The sequence below is a fragment of the Protopterus annectens genome, chromosome 4.part1 (assembly GCF_019279795.1).
Source record: "Protopterus annectens isolate FY-2018-M chromosome 4.part1, PAN1.0, whole genome shotgun sequence".
Classification (NCBI taxonomy): Eukaryota; Metazoa; Chordata; order Ceratodontiformes; family Protopteridae; genus Protopterus; species Protopterus annectens.
In genome coordinates, this window is record NC_056734.1 from 626258801 (window position 1) to 626280515 (window position 21715).

Below are 21715 nucleotides of genomic sequence, written 5' to 3' on the forward strand. Positions count from 1 at the left end.
TGCCATCTGGGAAGTTGTGTTCAAGCTTGCTCCCAGGAATACAATCTTTTGGCTGGGCACCAGATGTGATTTCTTTTCGTTGATGGTGTACCCCAGAGAAGTTAGAAGTCTCCTTACAAATGCCAGGTGCTGAAGTAGCAATTCCTGACTATTCGCTTGAATCAGGCAATCGTCCAAGTATGGGTAAATTTGAATATTTCTCTGCCTGCAGTATGCAATGGCTGGAGCCAGGCACTTTGTGAATACCCTGGGAGCAGTAGATAAGCCAAAGGGAAGTGCAAAGAACTGATAGTGCATAGAGCCTGCCCTGAAACGGAGATATTTCCTGCAAGATTCCCTTATGGGGATGTGCAGAAAAGCTTCTTTAAAGTCTAGGGTGACTAGCCAGGAGTCCTTGGCTAGCAAAGGAAGCCGCTGTTGTTGTGTAAGCCTTTTGAATTTTGGGACCAGTAGGGAGGTGCTGAGAATGGACAGACCCAGGATAGGGTGCCATGAGCTCTCTTTTCTGGGCACCAGGAACAGTCTGGAATAGAAACCCTGTCCCCTTTGCTCTACTGGAATAGGCTGAATAACCCTGACACTGAGAACAGAAAGTACTTGCTTTTGAGCTTCTGCCCACTGGTTTGGAGGAAGGTCTGGCAACCTGCTTGGGGCTGGCAGTGAGTGGAAGTAGAATCTGTATCCCTGGGATACAATGCTTAGGACCCATTGGTCCTGGGTAATGGACATCCCATTTTTTAGCATGCAGGGCAAGTTTTCCTCCTAGGGGTGCAAGTACTTGGGCATGGCTGGGAAGAATAATAGACAAGTCATTGTGAACTTTTTCCATAAGGGGGGGGGCTTACCACTACCGGTTTTTGAGGAGGGAGCACTCCATTGCTTAGATCTCTGCATACCCTGAGACGTCTTGGTGGTCTGTTGCCCCTGGGTTTGGACTGAGAAGGCCTGGGAGGGACTGGAAAGGACCAGTTTTTAGAAGGCCAATGCCTACTGAATCTAGGTGGCTGTACCTGTAAGAAATCTTTAACAGTTTGCATTGATTTAGCTTTTTCTTCCATTTTTTTTTTAAGAACGTCTGCTTTTGTGCTAAACAAGAGTTCCTGGTTTAATGGAGCATCTAGCAATTTTGCTTTGACATGGTCTGGCAAGATTTGTTCCTTCAGCCAAGCATGTCTTCTCAGTACAGACCCAGGGCCAGCTGCCATGCAAGATGCTTCTAAGGCATCAAAACCACCCTGCAAAGTACATTTACTAACTTGGTTTGCAGAATGCATTAACTCTTGTAAATCTCTATTCTCTGCACAATCTGGAAGCAACAACATTTTCTGTTTAATTAGCTCCATGATATGTTGCTGATACTTCAACATGTGAAACTGGCAAGTTAAAGCCCTTATGGCAAGAGTTGCAGAGATGTATACCTTCTTACCCCATCTGTCTAAAGCTCTAGAATCCCTGTCCAAAGGGGTAGGGTTTTTGGCTGTAGTGGCCTTAATACCTTTAGGTCCCTGGGAAATGGTCTCCGGATCCACAGTGGGATTCTTAAAGAGAAATTTTTGCGAGTCAGGTTCTCTGTAGTACCGGTCAGGCTTTCTAGAAGCTGATGGTAAAGAATCAGGAGTAAGACTGGACTCCATGAAGACATCATCTAGAATATCCAAGACAGAGGGTATAGCTAGAGGCCTGTGCTGAGGAAAGTCTAAAAATTCTTTGAGTTTCTTTTTGGACTGTGGGTAGTCATGGCATTCCCAGCGGAAATGCTCTCTTAAGGTATGCAAGGTTTCACCAAAAGAAAAGTCCTCTGGAGGGGAGGCAGAGGGACTGGAATCCTCTGTATCCGAATCCTCATAGGTAGGCAAGGGAATGTCCTGGTAATCCGAGGGATCAGGGTCATCAGACTCGCAGTCTGTAGAATCAGAAGGAAAATCAATCCTTTGTCTTATAGAGGGGGAAGGCTGGCTTCCCCTAATTAAAGTTATAAGGTCTTCAGCCATTCTAAGCATTTGTTTCCATGGCATGGGAGCTTGAGCATGTGCTTTGGTCAGTTTTCTAGGCGTAGTGTGAACTCTGGGCCTGAGAAACTCAGTAGCTTTAGTCAAAAACGAAGATGTCAGTTTAATACGAACATCAGAAGGTTGGAATACACCCTCAGAAGCCGGTGCCTGCATAGCAGCTTCGGAACCATCCAAGGTAGGGACATCCGCAGGTTCCATAGTCGAAGAAGCAACTCGCGGCATGCCGGACTCCGAACGGGTCTCAGCAGAGGCCTGCGAATCTGTAGAAGTGGGCATCAGGGGCTGCGAAGGTGCTTCACTGAGCACCGGCCTATGCGGTCTGTCCCTGTCTTTATCCTTATGTTTTTTCAGGAGATCGGTAGTCAGATGGCTTATCGAAGCTTTTTGGAATACGGAGAACGAAAGCAAAAGAATTTAGTGACAAAGATAGCCCGACGACAAATAGTTCAGGCGTTAAGGCACAAAACAGACAGCGAGGAACGTCGTGGTCTGGGCCTAAACAGATGATGCAGTAAGAATGAAAATCTCTGCAAGGTATTTGCTTTCCACAGGCAAGACAATTGTTAACTTTTTCTGACATCGGTTAGAGCAAGAAAAAAGAATCCCCAATGGGGTACTCAGCTTTAGAAGACGTCAGGCGTGAAACTCAAAAAACGAAAATTTCAGGTTGCGGCCAACCGGCACTTGCAAACTGCTTCTGTTTTGGGCTTTCACATGGCAAGAAAAGCTGATGTAATGGCGTCGGCTGCATGTTTTATACCCCTGACGTCAAGGAAGAGGTGACAGCATTTGGAGAAATCCCAAGACTCTGGTATCTGGGCCGACTGAGGGCTACCTGCAGACAGATAACCCAAGTGTGATGACTGCAACAGTGAAACACGAAGAACATCAGAACTAGTCTCAAAAATAATGTCACAAAATGTCTCTGAGTAAGAATAAAAGCTCTTACCTCATGAGCCTTCATTCCTAATGGGAATATTAAATTATCCCAAATGTTACACCCACCCATTTCTTTTTATTTACTGGTCACACTTCTTACCATGAATTTCCTTTGAGTGTGGTGTTTCTATTCCTCTATTCATCTATCACTTTCCCTGCAGATTCCTTAACAGTCTCTGTATACAATGTCTTCTGGCAATCTTCATTTAAAATAGCTTCTGACTGGACTCTACCCATAACTCCATTCCATGAAAACATATTTTCCACTCTCCAACTCCCTCTGCAACAATTCATGCAAAATATCACCTCATAACCCTCCCAACTAGAGAGCTGTAATAAAACATCCATCATCATTTTGAATGTTTGCTTCCAATTAAACATTTCGCTGAAACAGCTCCTCAGAATCCTAGACAGCTTCAAACACTGCACCGTCGTTCACCCCTGTGCTATTCGCCATCTTTTATTTCCTTATTCGCCCAGCCACTACTGCACTAGGGTCGAACAAGCACTTTCCTAATGAGTAAGGGAAAGTTCCACATTGGCCTTGCCAAATTTTCCTTAGCAGTATCAATACTACTTTGGGTCTCCCTTGAAAATAGGCTAATAGCCTAGTGGGACTAATCTGGTCAACATAGGATAGATAAATAAATAGTCTTTGGTCACAATGGTAAAGATTTGTTAGTAAGGAAAGCCAAAACGGAAACATCTTTTGCTGGAAATGACAGCCATCCACAGCAAACAGGATGAATCTCCTGTATGGACCCCAAATGCTCATTTGCCAGAAAGCATCAGCCATTTCCAGTAACACCATCAAACACCATGTGAAGCAAGGGTATGACGCCCTTTAAGGTGAACTTCCAAAACCATGACACAGAAGTTGGATGTTCCCTTTGAGATCAAATGTAAGACAGTAAATTCTCCAACTCTTCTACTACAGTGGAACAGACTATACAGTCTCCCTGAGCAGTAGAAAAAGCTCAGTTGAAATGACAGTGCAAAGTTCTCAAGGAAGAACTAGTGAGTTCCAGAATACCAAAAACAAACTCCCATGAACAGGCAGAAATAAGGACTTGGAGCCATGCCAAATAATGAATTTAATAAAAAAATATATATTAATATTGCACTTGTAAGCACTTGACTTACTCAGAAGACTTCACATCAACTAAATGAACAAATCCACAATTCACCTTGTATAACAATCTCTGTCATGTGACTTGGAAATGATAATCAAATAAACTCCTTAAAACAAGTAAATAGAAAGTTTTTTCAACTGATCCTTAATTATGAATTCATTAAATACCAAAAGCTTAAAAACTGTACAAGCCCACAAAGCCAAAAAAATGCTACATAAAAGTGAAAACATTAAATAGCCATTAAAAACATTTTAAAGGGTATTTTGGAAAAATACTGAAAATTAATATGAGACTCTTTAATTGGTAGTACCGTTATTCAAACTGACAACCAGAAATGTAACTATTTACAATTTTGTCTACTTTTCTTCCTTTTCAATACTACCTTATAATTAATGAAATCATTCAAGCCTAGTGACACACTGGCACTGAACTTTATTTGCCATAATTCTCTATACTCCAATTCATCCTTCTTGTTAAAAGGGTATCAAATCATCCTTAAAATCTATAGCATCAAAAATAAATCTTCTAAAAACTGGGACAAGTCAGAAAAGGCTTGTGCCAACAATGTACTTTTAGTTCTAACAGAATAGTTATACGCAAATTCTCTGTTTAAACAACAACAGGAAACACATTAACTGCATATTCATTGTTACTAGTGTAAAGCCAGAAGTCCTACAACTAACTTTTATTAGAACTAAAATAAACTGGATGCATTAGAACTACAGCTTCCAATAAAATGGAAGCGCTGGAAATAAAACTTCCAAAAACTCATGCTTATTTTCTATTTTCAACAGCAAGTAAGAATCTTTTTTTATATTAATGCCATGTTTTCTCTTGTTCTCTTGGAAGGCTAGTTAACTTTTTTAATGAAGTTCCAGAATATGGCTGAGAATACCCTTATTAAAAACCACTAGTCTTTTATGATGATTCTCAAAGCTGGGGTGAACTCCAGAAACAGTAATCCTAATGGCAGTTCTATCACAGTCAGGAATGATGTGGGTTTGTCAATGAGTTATTGGGTGACTTCCAAGAATCATTAGTGGCAAGTCCACTTGACAAACTGATGGCTTTTTTCAGATACAACTGAAGTTTCTTTCCTTTTAGGGGTAGCTAACTCTACTGGAACAACAACTGGTACTGATAAACAGGTATGACAGAGGCCCTTCACAAAGGCATCTCTTTCTAAGGAAATCAATCAGGTCCTGGTTAGGCTGCCTAAAGAGCAATTCCCCAAGACAAGGGCAAAAAACGTGTTTGTTCCTTAGTTTTTCCTTCATAAGGCATCTCCAAAGAAAAGTCAACCAGTAATAGTTTTGTGTGCATTTGTGTCTGTGTAGACGGGGCAGCCAGTGGACTTAATGATCTTTGTCTGTCAGAAATTGTGACTTCAACATCCTCGGACTTATAAAATCTAGCAAACAAATAAGTATTGCAAACCCCTTACTACCCCCCAAGGGTGAGCGCTAGTAAGGTGCGTGTTTTGGGTATTGCAAATCACACTAGAAAAGGCAGCACACTTTCTGGCCAGGTCTCTGCCTGCAGTCTTCAAGCTGAACTTCCTAATGGTGCACTGCCATAGCTGTAAATAAAGCTCTCATCACATGCCAAACCTCTAACACAGACAGTTTCAAGTACAAATCAGGTAGGGTGCAACCTGCTAAATCATCCTCTGTTAAAGTATACTGGCCCACATGAGTCTTGGTCAATCTGAGGGTTACAGTCTTTGGCACCAAGAGTTAACAACTGAAAGGAGGACTCCAGAGACCTTCCCATGGTATCAGACTGGCAGAAAATGGGCTCCAGCTAAACATGAAAGTACAAAGAACTATGGAATATACTGTCAAAAAGCAGAAGCACAGGGTGCACTTTCCCCAATTCCTTCATCTTTAACCAAATCTGATGAATGGCTCAGGCTTAAGTGCTCAACAGATGAGAGTAAGCTCACTACCTGTAGAGTTTGGGGAGGGGGGAATGACTGACATTGGACTCGCATGTCTTACCTTGGGAAGGTTTAGGCCTTCACTTGCTCTCAGAATGTTTGCCCATACAATGATGCAGTGCTAGCTTGTATAGACTGAAAATTTCATACCACTGCCCTATGTAATTCCCAAAACTGCTGCCTGTATAGAGCACAATGGGTTCAGTGTTTATTTACCTGAATAGTCCAGGTATGCAAGTTAATTCAGCCAACAGCATTTGTACACAAGTAAATGCAAGGTAAGGAATAAAACAGTGTCTCAAGAATATAGGGATACAAGTGAGAGACAGCCAAATGAAAAACAAACAAGTACTCAAATACTCAGCAAAATCAGTGTGTTGCTCAGCAAAACACAGATGAGCGGATCTACTTCTGTTGATCGACCTTCCAAAATGCAGAGTGTCATATGGCCAAGATCATATGAAAGGTCAAAACTAAAATAAAAAAAAGAATAAAAACATTTTTTTGTTATTTTGCAGGGGGGCAAGCCCCCATGCATCCCCACACCCCCTGTTAATTAAATATACCAACTCCGAGATCGCACTACCTTGAGGAAAACTGCAAATTTCACATTCCTCAATGTATGGAGATCTCCATTTACACTGTTCAGCCTTCTGAAATGTCAGTCATATGGTCTCAGCAATATGACGTTCGGCATTTCAAACGGTCGATCAACTGAAGGGGATCTGATGAGCACCAGTATATAAAGCTGGAAAAAAAAGGGTGGTCCTGTAAATGCAGCCAGAAACGTATACACATTTCAGTCCAACTCCTTGCACACACACAAGTACAGCAACAAAATTGCATTCACTGACATTCCCTCAATACGGTGGTAACTGCTGTTGTCAATCAATTTAAATCTACATAGCAGCAGGTCCCTTTATTAAGGTCAATCTGTCAAACATATTTATAAATGACATCTACAAGTGAGCGACTAAGAAAAAAGTGCTGCCTTATCTACTGGTGCAAAAACTGAATATATTACAAAGTAGACACTAAATTCACAGGTACCCCATATCTGCCCAGGAGTTGCAGACATCACATGCCTTCCACCAGATATAGTGGTGTTGTAATAGGTTATAATGTACTGTTCATACATCTGATCAGTCAGATAAACAATATCACCACCACATATTTTAAGTAAGGATAGAAAAAAACGTTACTACCAAATCTAACTTGCAGAGCAATGCTCATTATATTCTGAAACTGAAAAGTAAGGAATAGCACATCACACAAATTACTACAGCTGTTCCTAGCTGGGCTAGAACCCAAGGAGCTGTAACTGCCTGCGGGATACTGCACTTACACATATTATCCATAGCTATTAGCTTTGTACTAAACATATTAAATAAATGACACAGGATTGATTACAGGATATCATTTTCTCTGTCTTGTCTCTCTCTTAATGTACACACTGTAGTTGACAAAGTAGTTCTAATTCCATTCTTCATAGGCCTTAAAACTTAATCCTTTGAGACCCTTCTGCCAAGAAGGATACCATTTTACATGACAAGAAAATTATGCCAGCTATTACAATCAGAATTCATGGTGAAGATCTCAATTATCTAGTCCAATAACTCAGCATTTAAAGACATCCTAAACAGTGTGTGAGAATGTTTTACTTTCCCATAAGCACATTTCCCAACTGTGTTATTAACACTGCTGCCTGCATCATTCTTGACAGATGCAAGTATGAGCAGAATGTTCCCAAACAGGAGTTACATGATGTGGAAAAATCTTCCGTTCTATTCTGCAAACAGGATTCAGGTCGCACCCAATTATTTTATAAAAGCAATGGTGTAAAAATGTTTGTGCAGTTAATCTAACTTTTTAACAGGTTACAGGGCTTAATTACATTGTAATAAGTTGCTTAAGATTAAAAGGTCAATTTTAGGTGACCTCCTTGTGGTGTTTCAATACACAACAGTTAAGGACAGCATGCAACTATACAACGTTAATCCACTCTCACAAAAAAAAAAAAAAAAAAAAAAAAAAAACATTTCAAGTTAGTGCACCTTATTATGCATATCCCCTGGCAAAGGTAGTGGAGTGCAGAGGTATCCACACTGTTCACCTGTGAACCAAACAATAAAACAAACAGTTTCACCAATACTGCCCCCCCCCCCCCATCCCCAATGTGCACACATGTGAAAGTACAGTTTTGTACCTACCATAAATGTAGATGTTCGAGTGCTCATACAGCTGCAGTCATTACACATGGGTTATCCTGCCGTCAGGCGGGTCCTCGGTCGGCCGAATTCCAAAGTCTAGGTCAGGCGTCGGTTGTCGTTGCTTCTTCCCTGACGTCAGTGTGGCAGGGGTATAAAAGAGGCAGCCGACGCCATTTTCTTCAGTTTTTCATGCCCCAGATGTCAGGTGCCCCCAGAAGGAAGGCAAAACATAAATTTAAGCAAACATGCAATATAGAATAATCAAAAAACAGTAGTTGCAAGCAAATACACCATAGGAGAATACCCCAAATAGGTTGTATGATAAGGTGTATGTCATAAGGCCTGTCCTAAGAGGGGACGGAGGGGGGGGGGGGGTAACCTGGACTGCAGCTGTATGAGCACTCGAACATCTACATTTATGGTAGGTACAAAACTGTACTATGTTCATCGTGCATACAGCTGCAGTCATTACAGATGGGAAGAATCCCAAAGCTAAGTAGGGGTGGTAGGCACTAAGTGGAACTAGGAGGAGCGAGGATGCCCTGCAAGACTGCTGTGGCAAAACCCGCTCTAGATTTAGAGTACAGTGGAAGGTGATAGTGCTTGGAGAAAGTGTGCACTGAACTCCAAGTGGCTGCTTCCAAAATGTCCTTGGTAGGGACCCCCCTGAGGAAGGCTGCAGAGGTAGCTGTGGCCCTGGTGGAGTGGGATCTGATGCATGCAGGCACAGTTTTTCCATGAAATGAGTAACAAAAGCGTATGCAGTGGGCTATCCATTTTGAAATTGTCTGTTTGGAAATCGCCTTTCCTTGAGCACCTGTAGCATAGGACACAAAGAGTTGCTCGGATTTCCTGAATGGCTTTGTCCTGTCCAAATAGTAACGAAGTTGTCTGTGAATGTCCATGGAATGTAGTAGTCTTTCCCCTTTGTTTTGTGGATTAGGATAAAAGGTAGGTAAGTGGATAGTCTGATTCAAAGCTACACTGGATACTACCTTTGGCATAAAGGTAGGGTTGGTTCGTAAGGAAACTCTGTCCTGATGGAAAATGATGAATGGTTGCACAGCCATGAGGGCCTGTAGCTCCGAAACCCTGCGTGCTGAGGTGATAGCCAGAAGAAAGGCTGTTTTCCATGACAAGTATTGTAGTCCTGTTGAAGAAGCTGGCTCGAAGGGAGGAAGGGTCAGCTTTTCCAATACGAAGTTGAGGTCCCAAGTAGGGACTGGTGGTTTCCTTGGGGGTTTTATATTCTTTGCCCCTCTGAGGAACTGCCTTAAAAGAGGATGAGAGAATAAAGGAGGATCTGTGTTGTATTGTGCAGAAATGGCTGAAGCGTGGATCTTGATGGAGGAGAAGGAAAGTCCACTATTTAACATCTCAGCTGGGTACTGTAAAATTTGAGGTATATTTATTACCCAAGGATTCTGGCCCTTTTCTTGATTCCAGGCACAAAATCGTTTCCATTTGGCGGAGTAAGCTTTTCTAGTAGAAGGTCTTCTGGCCTCCGAGATGACATCCTGCACCTCCTTGGAGAGGAAAGTCTGTTGGGAAATCAAGGAATTCTCCATGCAGCTAGATTTAGGGTTTCGAGCTGGCTGTGAAGGGTTTTGTAGTTGTGCTGGGACAACAGAAGAGGGACTAGAGGTAGGATCCATGGTGGGGAACGTGTCAGGCTCTTCAGGAGCGGATACCAGTGTTGTCTTGGCCAGTCTGGAGCAATGAGAATCATTTTAGGCCTCTCTGCTCTGGCTTTTAATAGAACTTTGGGCAGCAGAGGAAGAGGCGGGAAGGCATAGACTGTCAATGTTGTCCAATTGAAAGAAAGTGCGTCCACTTTCCAAGCCTGTGGATGATAGGTCCTTGAACAAAATTTTTTCAGCTGGTAATTTCTGTGGGTAGCAAAGAGATCTATGTCTGGCTGTCCCCATGCCTGAGTTATCTTTGTGAAAACTTGAGGATGCAACTTCCATTCGTGTGGATCTGTCATATTTCTGCTTAGGTTGTCTGCCAGTGTGTTTTCCTTCCCTGGCAGGAATTGTGCCTGTAGTTGAATTTGCAACTCCAGTGCTATGTTCCATAGGGTCATGGCTTGCCTGCACAAGGGGTATGAATGAGTTCCCCCCTGTTTATGTACCACATCACTGTGGTGTTGTCTGTCCTTATCAATAGCTGGCCTGGGTGCAGTAGGTCTTTGAAGGTCATAATAGCATTTTGCACGGCTAGCATTTCCTTTTGGTTGATGTGTAGGTGCTTCTCTTTTTGGGACCATTTTCCCTGAATGCACTGATCTGTCATGTGTGCTCCCCAAGCGTAGTCTGAGGCGTCTGTTGTTATGATTTGAGTTGCTTGAGGTACACAGAAAGGGAGACCTGTGTTTCTTTGGCAAGCTTGAGCCCACCACAAAAATTCCTTTTGAAGGCATGGAATGAGTGGTATAATTGTTTCCAAGCTGTGGCTGTGTTGAGACCATAAGTTTTTTAGGTACCATTGAAGTTTCCTCATATGCAGCTTTGCACATGGGATTAGTAGGATGCAAGATGCCATGAATCCCAGAGCCTGCAGGACTTTCCTTGCAGTTATAGCCTGGTGAAAGTTGCCATTTTGCTGAAGTATTGAGACAGTTGCCCTTGTTTGTCTGGCGTGAGGTAGGCCATCTGGGTGGTTGTATTCAAGCTGGCACCCAGGAAAATTATTTGTTGAGAGGGTATTAGTTTTGATTTCTTTTTGTTGACTGTTTATCCCAAGAAGTTCAACAGTTTTATTACAAATGCCAGGTGCTGCAGTAGTATGCCCTTGCTGTCCGCTTGGATCAGGCAGTCGTCCAGATATGGGCAGATTTGTATTCCTTGTAGTCTGCAGAAGGCGATTACTGATGCCAGGCATTTCATAAACACTCTGGGCGCAGTAGATAAGCCAAAGGGCAATGCAGAGAATTGGTAATGGGTTGAACCTGCAAGAAATCTGAGGTATCCTCTGCAATCTTGTCTGATAGGGACATGCAGGTATGCCTCCTTGAGGTCCAATGTTACCAGCCAAGACTCCTTGCCCAGCATGGGAAGAAACTGCTGGAAAGGTTAGTTTGCTGTTATTTTTTGTATTTCTGTATTGCCTTTCTATATTTTGAATACTGTAGTTTGTTTTCTTTACCTTGTGTTTTGCTTGCATTCTGTTTTAACAGCATATTAAAACTTCAAAAGAGACCACAGCTCTCTCTGTTCTGAGTCAGGCAGAATTTTTTCCCTCCCACCCATTTAAGTTGTCTTGTTAAATACCACTGTCTTTCTAGTTGCCCGCCTCTTATGTTAATCTGACCATATATCTCATTTCTCTCTACTTTCACTGGCTTATGTGAGTAATCACAAAACCATCACTTTTGAAATCCCACCCTTCAATTATTTAAATTTATTGGCCATCCTACAGTATTTCATAGTACCAAAATACAAAAGTAACCACCCCTTTCAGTCCATCTTGCTGTTTTAAAAATAGTAACTCTCCACTAAACCTTAACTTTTTAAACAGGTAAAACTCAAGTTACCTACTTTCATATCTAACTTCTCTAGTGCACACTGCAGAGTGCATTCTTTTCAATCTTACCTTTAAGCATCCCTGTTACTAGCACTTTCTCTAATACCTAAAAAGATCATCTCTACTTGACTCCAAGTAGACTTTTCTCTATCTGTTAAACCTAGCACTTGTTCCTACAGTACTTATTACCTTGATACGGCACTCTTATAGATAGCACCCCAAAAAAGGCAAACCCCCATTTCTCGGTCACCCACGTCCCCCGGAATCTCTTTTAAAGTTTTTTTGTCTAGTCCTTCTAGCATGTCGAGGGATCAGTTGCTAGTGTCCTCTCCTGCTCAGCTGGTGAACCTGGGAATATTGAGGCAATGTTACAATTGCCTCATGTACACAGACAACCCTCTCCTCCTCCCACAAAACACAAATACATGCGAGAGATGCAACTATACGGCCAAACTGGAGGCTGAGCTCTCTCAACATAGGACTGGCAAGACCAGTCAGGAGGAGAAGGTTACCACACACACTATAGACCCAGTCTCACATAGTACCATCACAACCTCAAATCATACACATAAACACACAAAGACATACTCGGCGGCTCTGATCAAAAATCTACCAAAACAGCACAGGCCACCAAAGCAGACACCCAAACAACCACCACCTCAGAACACAACACCTGCAACACATAGACCTCACAGTCAGAGTGTCAAACAGTCACAGCCCTTAAGGCCAAACACAATGCCAGACACACTAGTCATTGGTGACTCCATAGTCAGACACACTGACGTCCCACTCACCAGACTGAGTAAGGAGAAGGTCACAGTAAGCTGCCTGTCGGGCGCTAGAATCCGCCACATAACGCAAGCACTCAGGTCTCTCAACAGCAGGTACAAATACGACTCAGTCATTGTCCATGCTGGTGTAAACGACCTGAGACGTACCTCCTTGGACTACATGAAAAGAGACATTGAGGAGCTCTCTGATTATGCAGCCCAGGCAGGTATGACCCTGACCTTGAGCAATATCCTACCTTCACCAAGAATGATGCCACAATACAGAGATAAGATGATCAGCTTTAACAATTGGCTTAAACTCTGGTGTCATTCAAAGGGGATCCAATGTCTGTCTGCCTGGGATGACATGCTGGACAAGCCACGCTGCCAAGGGACGGCTTGCACCTGTCACCCTGGGATTCGGATATTGGCAAAGGCTCTTGCCACCCCATAGTGCCTTTTAGGCAAGGCTCAAATTCTAAACCTACCACCCTAGAACACAAAAAGGAAAAAACTAAGGGTAATGCTGCTCAATGCCAGAAGTCTAAATCTCAAAATGCACGCTCGAGGCCCTTCTCAGTATGGAGAACATTGATGTCTGTGCAGTGACAGAAACCTGGTTCAAGGCTCCTGAGAGCACCCCAGCACTATCAGGTTTTACCTCTTATCATGCGTTCCGCCCCAAAATCCGGACAATACCAAGAAAGGAGGGGGTATCCATATTCATCAAGGACACCCACACCTCAAGACTGGTGGCAACGACGATGCATCGGAGACCATCCAGGTGCAATTAACCATAGGCAAGACTGCTCTGCAAATTGTAGCATGTTACAGGCCACCCTCACAAACTCAGGAACCTCACATGGCCTTCCTGAAAACACTAGAGGGATAAATGTATCACCAAACACCATCATACTAGGTGACTTCAATTACCCTAATATAGACTGGGAACACTACTCAAGCCCAAACACCCTAGCCCAAATGTTCCTGGAATTCATAAACTCAAATGCCATGGAACAACTAGTCACCATCCCACAAGAGGAGAAAACATACTTGATCTCATCATCACGAACATGGGAGCACAATGTTCAACACCGAAGTATACCCCTCACTGGTGAGATCAGATCACAAACTAATCTCGCTAGAGGTCCTCATCCCACCCCACCTGAAATAAAAAGACCACAGTAAAAACTTCTCGAAAGCCGACTTCACACTTCTAAAGACTAGTGTGGTCTCCTTTAAGGCCCCGAGGCGGAAAACAGTACTCAAGCCGCTGAATCACTTACAAATGCCTTCTACCAGCACCTGCAGGACTGCATGGATAAGGCAATCCCAAGCAAAACAAAGACTCTTTGTACCAAAGGCAAGCGTCCAGTCTGGTGGACCCCAGCCATAAACAAACTCTACAACAAAAGGAGGAAGCTACTACAAGATAGAGCAAAATCCTTAAAAGGTAAGACACCCTTGATCACTATAAGTAAAAACTAAGAGCTCTCATAAAATCATCCAAAGCAAATTTTGAGAGAAAAATAGCTAAAGACTCAAAAGACAATCATAAGGCCTTCTTTAGCTATGTTAGAAACCTGGGAGGAAACTCCCAGATATGCTCAGAACTAGTTCAAAATGATGTGAAGATTACTGATCCTACAGACATTGCCAACATACTGGCTGACAGGTTCAGTGCAAACTTCTCCACTCCCCAAAAGGAGAGATATCTATACCAAGCGATTGCAGCCCCCAAACATCTCCAACGCCCAAGTGAGAACTGCTCTCTCCAAAGCAAAAAACACAGCATCCATGGGACCTGATGGTGTCCCCGGCTGTGTGCTCCACGAACTCAACGAGGAATTAAACCCTCAGCTAGGACAGCTGTTTAATCATAGTCTTACCTCTGGATACGTACCCAGGGAGTGGCGCACTGCAACTGTGGTCCCACTTCACAAAGGCGGTGCCTCCACCGACCCTGGAAATTACCGGCCCATTAGCTTGACAAGCCTCATCTGCAAAGCCATGGAGAGGATCATAATGGACCTCATAAATAAAGACATAGGAAATTTACAGACTTTGGATCCATCCCAGTTTGGCTTTGTCAAAGGCAGATCATGCCTTCTAAACTTGGTTGACTTTTTCGAAACAGTCACCAAAGCCATTGATGAGGGAAAGGCAGCCCATACAGCCTACCTCGATCTGGCGAAGGCCTTCGATACAATACCCCACTCGGGTATCATTGAAAAACTCATCAGCTTAAATGTTAACCCATACATCACAAGATGGGTTGCAAACTGGCTGAGTGACAGAACCCACAGGGTCAGAGTTGCTGGCGCCATGTCAGACTCAAAGCCTGTCACAAGTGGTGTACCACAGGGCTCAGTCCTGGGCCCACTCTTGTTTGGCATCTACTTTTCCAAGTACAAGCAAACACAGGAGGGTTATGGCTGACAGTTTGCAGATGACTGCAAACTGGGCCATAGTAGAAAACACATCTGACACAGATATCCTTCAGAAGGGTCTCACAGAAACGGATAACTGGTGCCAGAGCCATGGCCTAAAGTTAAATGCCAAAAAATACATAGTCATACCCTTCAGGAAAAACAAGGTTACCCCTAGCTACCAAATAGGTGGCAATCCACTGAGCACAGAAGAAGTTATCAGGGACCTGGGGACCCAGGTTGATAGTAGTCTGTCATTCGACACCCATGTAGCTAAAGTAGTTAGGAAGACCTTCTACATTGCCCACCTTATCATGAAGGGATTCTCATCTAGATCAAGGGAGGTCATAGTCTCCCTATACTCATCACTCATCAGACCAATGATTGAGTACAATGCCCCATTCGAATGTATCTGACCCGACACTTGCAGCAGCTGGAGAGGCCACAAAAGTTCCTCACCAAAAGGATAAAGGGTCTCAAACATCTGTCCTATGCTGCCCGACTGAAAGAACTCCAGCTCTATTCAGTCGCCACCGCTTGCTCAGAGGTGACCTTTGCCTAACATACAAGGCCATGTCAAACCCAGATTTGATGAATATGCTTCACCTCAAGAAATCTAGATCCATCAGAGCCACAAGGGCGAGAGACTTAAACCTCGACACGGCTATTAATAGGACGTGCTGGAGGGATAGATTCATCACCCAAAGACTCCTTATGCTGTGGAATAAAATCCCGGTATATGTGAGGCAGAGCACCTCGCTGGCCTTGTTCAAGAGAAATCTTGACCAATGGATGGGAGATCGCAGATATACCCCAGGGATTACCTCAGTGTCACTGCTCGACAGAGGCACAGCAAAATAATGGGTATAGTTCCCCATACTAAAGGGGTGGCGTAAGCCACAAAACTATGGGCTAGGCTTGTAAATGCCCTCGCGCAGATAGCCTAGTATGAACCTATGAACCTATGTGAGCATCCTGAATTTTGGCACCAGTAGATATGTGTTTAGGATGGATAGGTCTCCAATCTTTGTCTTTCCTTGGTACTAGGAATAGTCTGGAATAAAACCCTTGACCTTGTTCTTTTGCAGGTACATCTTGAATCACTTTCATGTCCATGAGAGCTGAAATTTGTTTTTGTGCCTCTGCCCTTTGATTTTGTGGCAGGTTTGGCATGCCTCTCATTTTTGGAAGGGTGTGAAAGTGGAACCTGTAGCCTCTGTCTATAATGTCCAGAATCCATTTGTCTTTTGTAACAATATGCCAATTTTTTGAGAATGCCAGTTTTCTGCCCAAAGGTACTGCCATTAAAGCTTTGCTTGGCAGGTGTAGGGGGAAGTCATTGTGTCTGTTTTCTAAATGACTGTGATCTATCTTCTCCACCTCTTGGGGTTGGTGCTTGCCACTGTCTGGCTCTGAAAGATCCTTGAGGTTATCCTCTACCCCTTGGGCGTCTGTATCTGCCCCTTTGAGGTCTGTCCGTGGCTGGAAAGGACCAATTTTTTGAAGGCCAGTTTCTGCTGAAACGTGGAGGTTGTACCTGCAGGAAATCTTTCACTGTTTGCATTGATTTCGCTTTTTCCTCCATTTTCTTTAGTACCTCCTCAGCTTTAACACCAAACAATACATCTTTTTGAAGAGGTGCATCTAATAATTTAGCTTTGACATGATCTGGTAAGGTTTGCTCTTTGAGCCAAGCATGCCTACGTATAACAGACCCCGTAACAGCAGCTCTACATGAGGCCTCTAAAGCATCAAAACCACACTGCAAGGTATGTTTACCCACTTGCTCTGCACCATGCAACAAATCCTGCAACTCTTTTAAATCTGGTTGTTCTGGTTGTGTCATTTTGCTTTTCAACTGAGATAACAAAAACTGTTGATACTTTAACATATGGAACTGACAGTTTAATGCCCTCATGGTTAAAGTGACGAGGTGTACACCTTTTTCCCCCACCTTTCTAAAGCTCTGGAATCTCTGAAGGTAATGGGTTTTTAGCAGTAGAGGCCTTAATTCCCTTAGGACCCTGTGAAATAGTTTCTGGGTCAGCAGTATGGCTTTTATATAGGAACTGGTGGGAATCAGGAACCCGGTAATACCTGTCTGGTTTAACAGGAGCTGGAGGCAAAGAATCAGGATTAAGGCTGGCTTCTGTGTACACATCATCCAATATATCTAAAACAGGAGGGATAGCCAGGGGCCTACGCTGGGAGAGCAGAAGAAATTCCCTGAGCCTTTTCTTGGAATCGGAGTAATCTTGGCCTTCCCAGTGAAAGTGTTCCCTCAATGTACGCAGGGTTTCCCCCAAAAGAGTAGTCCTCAGGGGGGGGGAGACCAAGGGAATAGACTCCTCTGCATCAGAGGATTCGAAAGGAGAATAGGCATAATCCTGGTCCTCAGAATGTTCTGAGGTAATAGAAGCTTGATCTGAGGAAGGGTAGTCTTCCTCTAATCTGGGCCTTTTGTCAGAGGGGGGTTGAGAACCCCTGATAAGAGTAATCAAATCCTCATGCATTTTAAGCATCTGCTTTTTAGGCATGGGGCCTTGAGAGGGGGTCTGAGGACCCTGTTTTTTGGTTTTCATGGTTGCTTTAGATTTAGTGAAAGCTTTAATAGAGAAGGAGGAAGGCCTGAAGACACCTTGAGAAATGGCAGGCCTGTCTAAATTCTGAGTTTCCCCGCCAAGAGTGGCGTCAGTATCTGCAGTAGGAATGGGGACAGAGGAGCCTGCGACCTCGGGTACTGAAGACACTGGTAATGTAGTGTCATCGGTACTCAGGGGCTGCGTAGGCACCTCGCTGAGCACCAGAGAACCGGTAGTCGACCTTAGCGTGGTCTCAATAGTCGGTGCGGACCTCGTATGTCGGTCCTTATCTTTGCGTCTTTTGCTCAAAACTGGAGTCGGAGTATTCGACGACATAATATAATTAAATTTTTTGCCAAAATAGTGAAGGGCGAACTCTGCCCGGCGCTTAGTAGTGCGCTTGTTGAATCTAGCACAAAAACGGCAGGCCGAGACATCGTGGTCTGGGCCTAAGCAAGGTATACAGAAAGAGTGGAAATCCTTATGCAGTATTTGCTTCCCACATGAAATGCAATTATTAACTTTGTCTGACATCGGTCTGAGGCAAGAAAAGTTTCCCCAACGGGGTACTTAGCTTTCAAGAAGATTTCGGCTGAAATACTTTCGTAAATCTCAGGAGCTGGCCGACCTTCACTTGCGAACTGCTTCTGCTTCGGGCACCGCGCGGCAAGAAAGACCGAAGAAAATGGCGTCTGCTGCCTCTTTTATACCCCTGCCGCACTGACGTCAGGGAAGAAGCGACGACAACTGACGCCGGACCTAGACTTTGGAATTCGGCCGACTGAGGACCCGCCTGACGGCAGGATAACCCATCTGTAATGACTGCAGCTGTATGCACGATGAACATCAGGAAAGAGAGATCTAGGATGTTGTATCATACTCTTGTACATTTAATTCTTACATGCTGTGCCTTCTTTCTTGTAAACATTCTTCCAAAACAATTCAAAGGCAAGAAGCATGACATGGCAGGGCATATACAAGCCTCTACTGCTTCAAACCACTCTAAGTGCCAACCCCACCACTGTGACCCAACCATGGTGCAGAAAGCAGACAGGCTGTACATTCTGAGAAGACACTTGCACCAAGATTTTCTATCATGGGCAAAGTAGCCTCACTACGATGTCTGTTTTAAGGACAGCTCTACTTTCCATTACATTCCCCTCTCTTTTGTCTTGACAGGATGCTGTCATATGCATCAGGCAGCCTGCGCCTTCACCTGCACCAGTAAACTACAAACTACACACTGTACAAATTGCCCTTCATACATAAAAGCAAACAAGAGGACTCCAATAAGATACATCTCCATTAATATTCACGTTCTTGAATCATGTTAATGAACACACTTATGGACAAAACCACCCCCCAAGCAAGCACAAAAGCAACTGCGCTGAACATCGCTTGCAAATCGCCCAGCATGTTGTGAACAGCTGCCAATTACAATTTATTTTTCTGCTCAAGTTTTAGTGTCATTGACAACATGCTGGTGGTATACATTAAACCATCCAGTGCCTATCAGCTTACTACTTTACATTTCTGTAATAGACAATGCAGAGGTTTGGGCCCCTTAACATACAAATTAGCACATTCATTTTGGAAATTTACCTGTAATGGAAAATAACTGGTCTGTTTTAAATATGAAACACAGCAAAAAGCAGTCAATTCCCTCATACTTACAAACAGGTCATTCTAAATTATCAAAAAAAAATCACAGGTTTTCTCCAATAAGAACTGGACACAATGCATAAGTATGCTTGCACACAAAGACATCCAGCTATGAATATAAAGAACTGTGCATTGTCAGTGAAGTTCAATGCCATGACTATCAAAGATGCATTTATACAAAGAAACTGATAAGTAAATACCATCCAAAGTTTAGCAAGCCATTGGATTTGAAAAATCAAACATTTCAGCTTATCTCACAACCAAATACTGCACTTGAACTAAAAGCCTTGGTTTACCCATTACTCCCATTTTATCAGAATTATGTTCCAACAAACTCATAACCTGTCCTACCTCAAATATGGGAAAAAATACACAAGTAAGGGGCAGTGCAGTGCTACTTTCAGCAGCTTCCCACATGATGTTAAGTACTGTAATATACTACACTGCAGGCATCATGTCCAAGGTCTGCCACTATGCCACTGTTATCCCTCGTGACCCTCATCCCCAAAGCCTAATGATACAGAAAAATATTTAAAACTCCCAACATTATCTGAACTGCTTTGATGTTCTTCCTTCCATGAGACACTGCAATGACACACACTCACCTGGTGAGCACCCATCTCTGGTGTACTTTCCTTTTTTTCTTTATCTTTCTTGTCCTTCTTGTCTTTCTCCTCTTCTTTATCTTTTGTGTCATAATGTTCACTGCAGATATGCAGCAACTGCTGCACTTTCAGCACATTGCCAGAACCTGAAATATAAACACTTAATTCAGCATTTGAGCATTTACTTCTCTATAACAGTAAAAGACAAAAAAGTTATGTACTTACCACAACATTCCATCTGTGATGTCCAATTTTCATTCCTCCTCTACTGATGGGTTTGGATCCGAGCACTTAGATCCGACTTGGCCATTGTAAGAGCTCAAACTCTCAAGCTTCTCCCTTACCAAAATGCACCATCCCCATTACCTCAGATCTTGTTTGTAGATTATAGCAAAAGGCTAACACTTTATTCATACATAAAAAAATGTTTAAGCAGAAATATAGCAGATAAAGGAGCACAAAGCTACAGCTGGATTTATAAAGGCAAGGTAAAGACCCTAAGACTGTCTCTATCCACTCGATCTTCAGACAACACTGGATAGGGGATGGTGGGTGGGGAGTCTAAGAGGAATGAAAATTGGACAGCACAGATGGAATGTTATGTAAGTACATAACTTCTTTACCTGACAGTCAATTTTCATTCCATCCTCGACTGATGAGGCAGAGTGCCCAGCTACTATAATCCCAGGGTGGCCTCAAGGAAGGACATGCCTGAACACCACTGAACCAAATGATGCCCTACTTCTAGAAACTAATCTAGCTTGTAATGAGATATGAAGGTGTGAGGTGAAGCCAAAGTTGTTGCCGCAAACCCATGTTGCTGCTGGAAAAATATCCATGGAGGCTCTTGAATGAAATGCTGAGGAAATTGATACGGATCTTGTAGAATGAGCACACAATTGCTCTGTTAAGAGCAAATTCAATTTACTGTAAATGAAAGAAATGCAATTAGTCAGCCATTTGGCTACGGAAACTAGACAGTGGCTTGCCCATTTTTTTCCCACAAAAGATACAAATAACTGATCTGATTTACTGAAGTCCTTTGTTCTGCGTAAGTAGAAATGTAATTGTCTAAGCACATCTAGTGAATGTAACAAATATTCGCCTTTATTTGTATAATTTAAAACCAAGAAATGCACAAAGACCACAGCCTGTCCACAAATGATCTGAAGAAGGCTCTTTAGTCAAAATAGCTCATCTTTTGCATTGAGTATTTTACGTTTTTATTCTGCTTAAAGTTTTGTAAGTTCTTCAACCCCAGTGTGTCAGTGTTGCCTGGTATTGAAACTACTGACTTTGTTTGTATAACTTGGGAAGAAAACTGGAAGGTTGACAGATTGGTTGGTTAATGTTGGATTCTGATACAACTTTGGGCAAAAAGGATGCATTAGTTTGTAACGTAATTCTATCTTTATGAAAAATTAGGTCTGGAGGTTTCACTGAAAGCCTGAATTTCTGAAATTTGTCTGGCCAAAGTAATGGCCACCAAAAATAGTGTCTTCCAATATAGGAATTTGAGATCGCAAGTACTTGTAGGCTCGAAGGGTGGAGGAGCCAAAGCTTGCAGTACCAGAGTTAAGTCCCATGGTAGAGTAGGATCTTTAACTGGAGGCCTCAACAGAAGTATTCTACACAGAAAGGTCTTACAAAGTTTATGTGAAATAAGGGAAGAGCCATCAAGACTGTCATGGAAACACTTTGAAAAAAGGAAAGCAGTGTTAAGGCCTTGAGAGAAGGCAAGGATGCCAGCATAGGCACAGTCTGTATCTTGCACCCCAGAAAAACATGGTCTTGAGAAGGAGTCAGAAAAGACCTTTGGAAGTTTATTGTGAACCCCAGGTTTTGCAGAAGGAAAAAGGAAAATGGAGATTTTGCAACAGGATCTCTGGAAAGGATGCCTGAAACAGAA

General features: G+C 43.0%; 1 protein-coding gene across 1 annotated transcript in view; it reads right to left on the reverse strand.

Moving 5' to 3' along the window:
• Positions 1 to 21715, reverse strand: part of PSMD2 (proteasome 26S subunit ubiquitin receptor, non-ATPase 2) — a 1781804-nt gene that overhangs the window by 789578 nt on the left and 970511 nt on the right. Inside the window, exon 15 of the mRNA XM_044070442.1 lies at positions 19807 to 19952. Coding sequence (XP_043926377.1) covers positions 19807 to 19952 — 146 coding nt within the window. The remainder of the gene's footprint in view (positions 1 to 19806; positions 19953 to 21715) is intronic.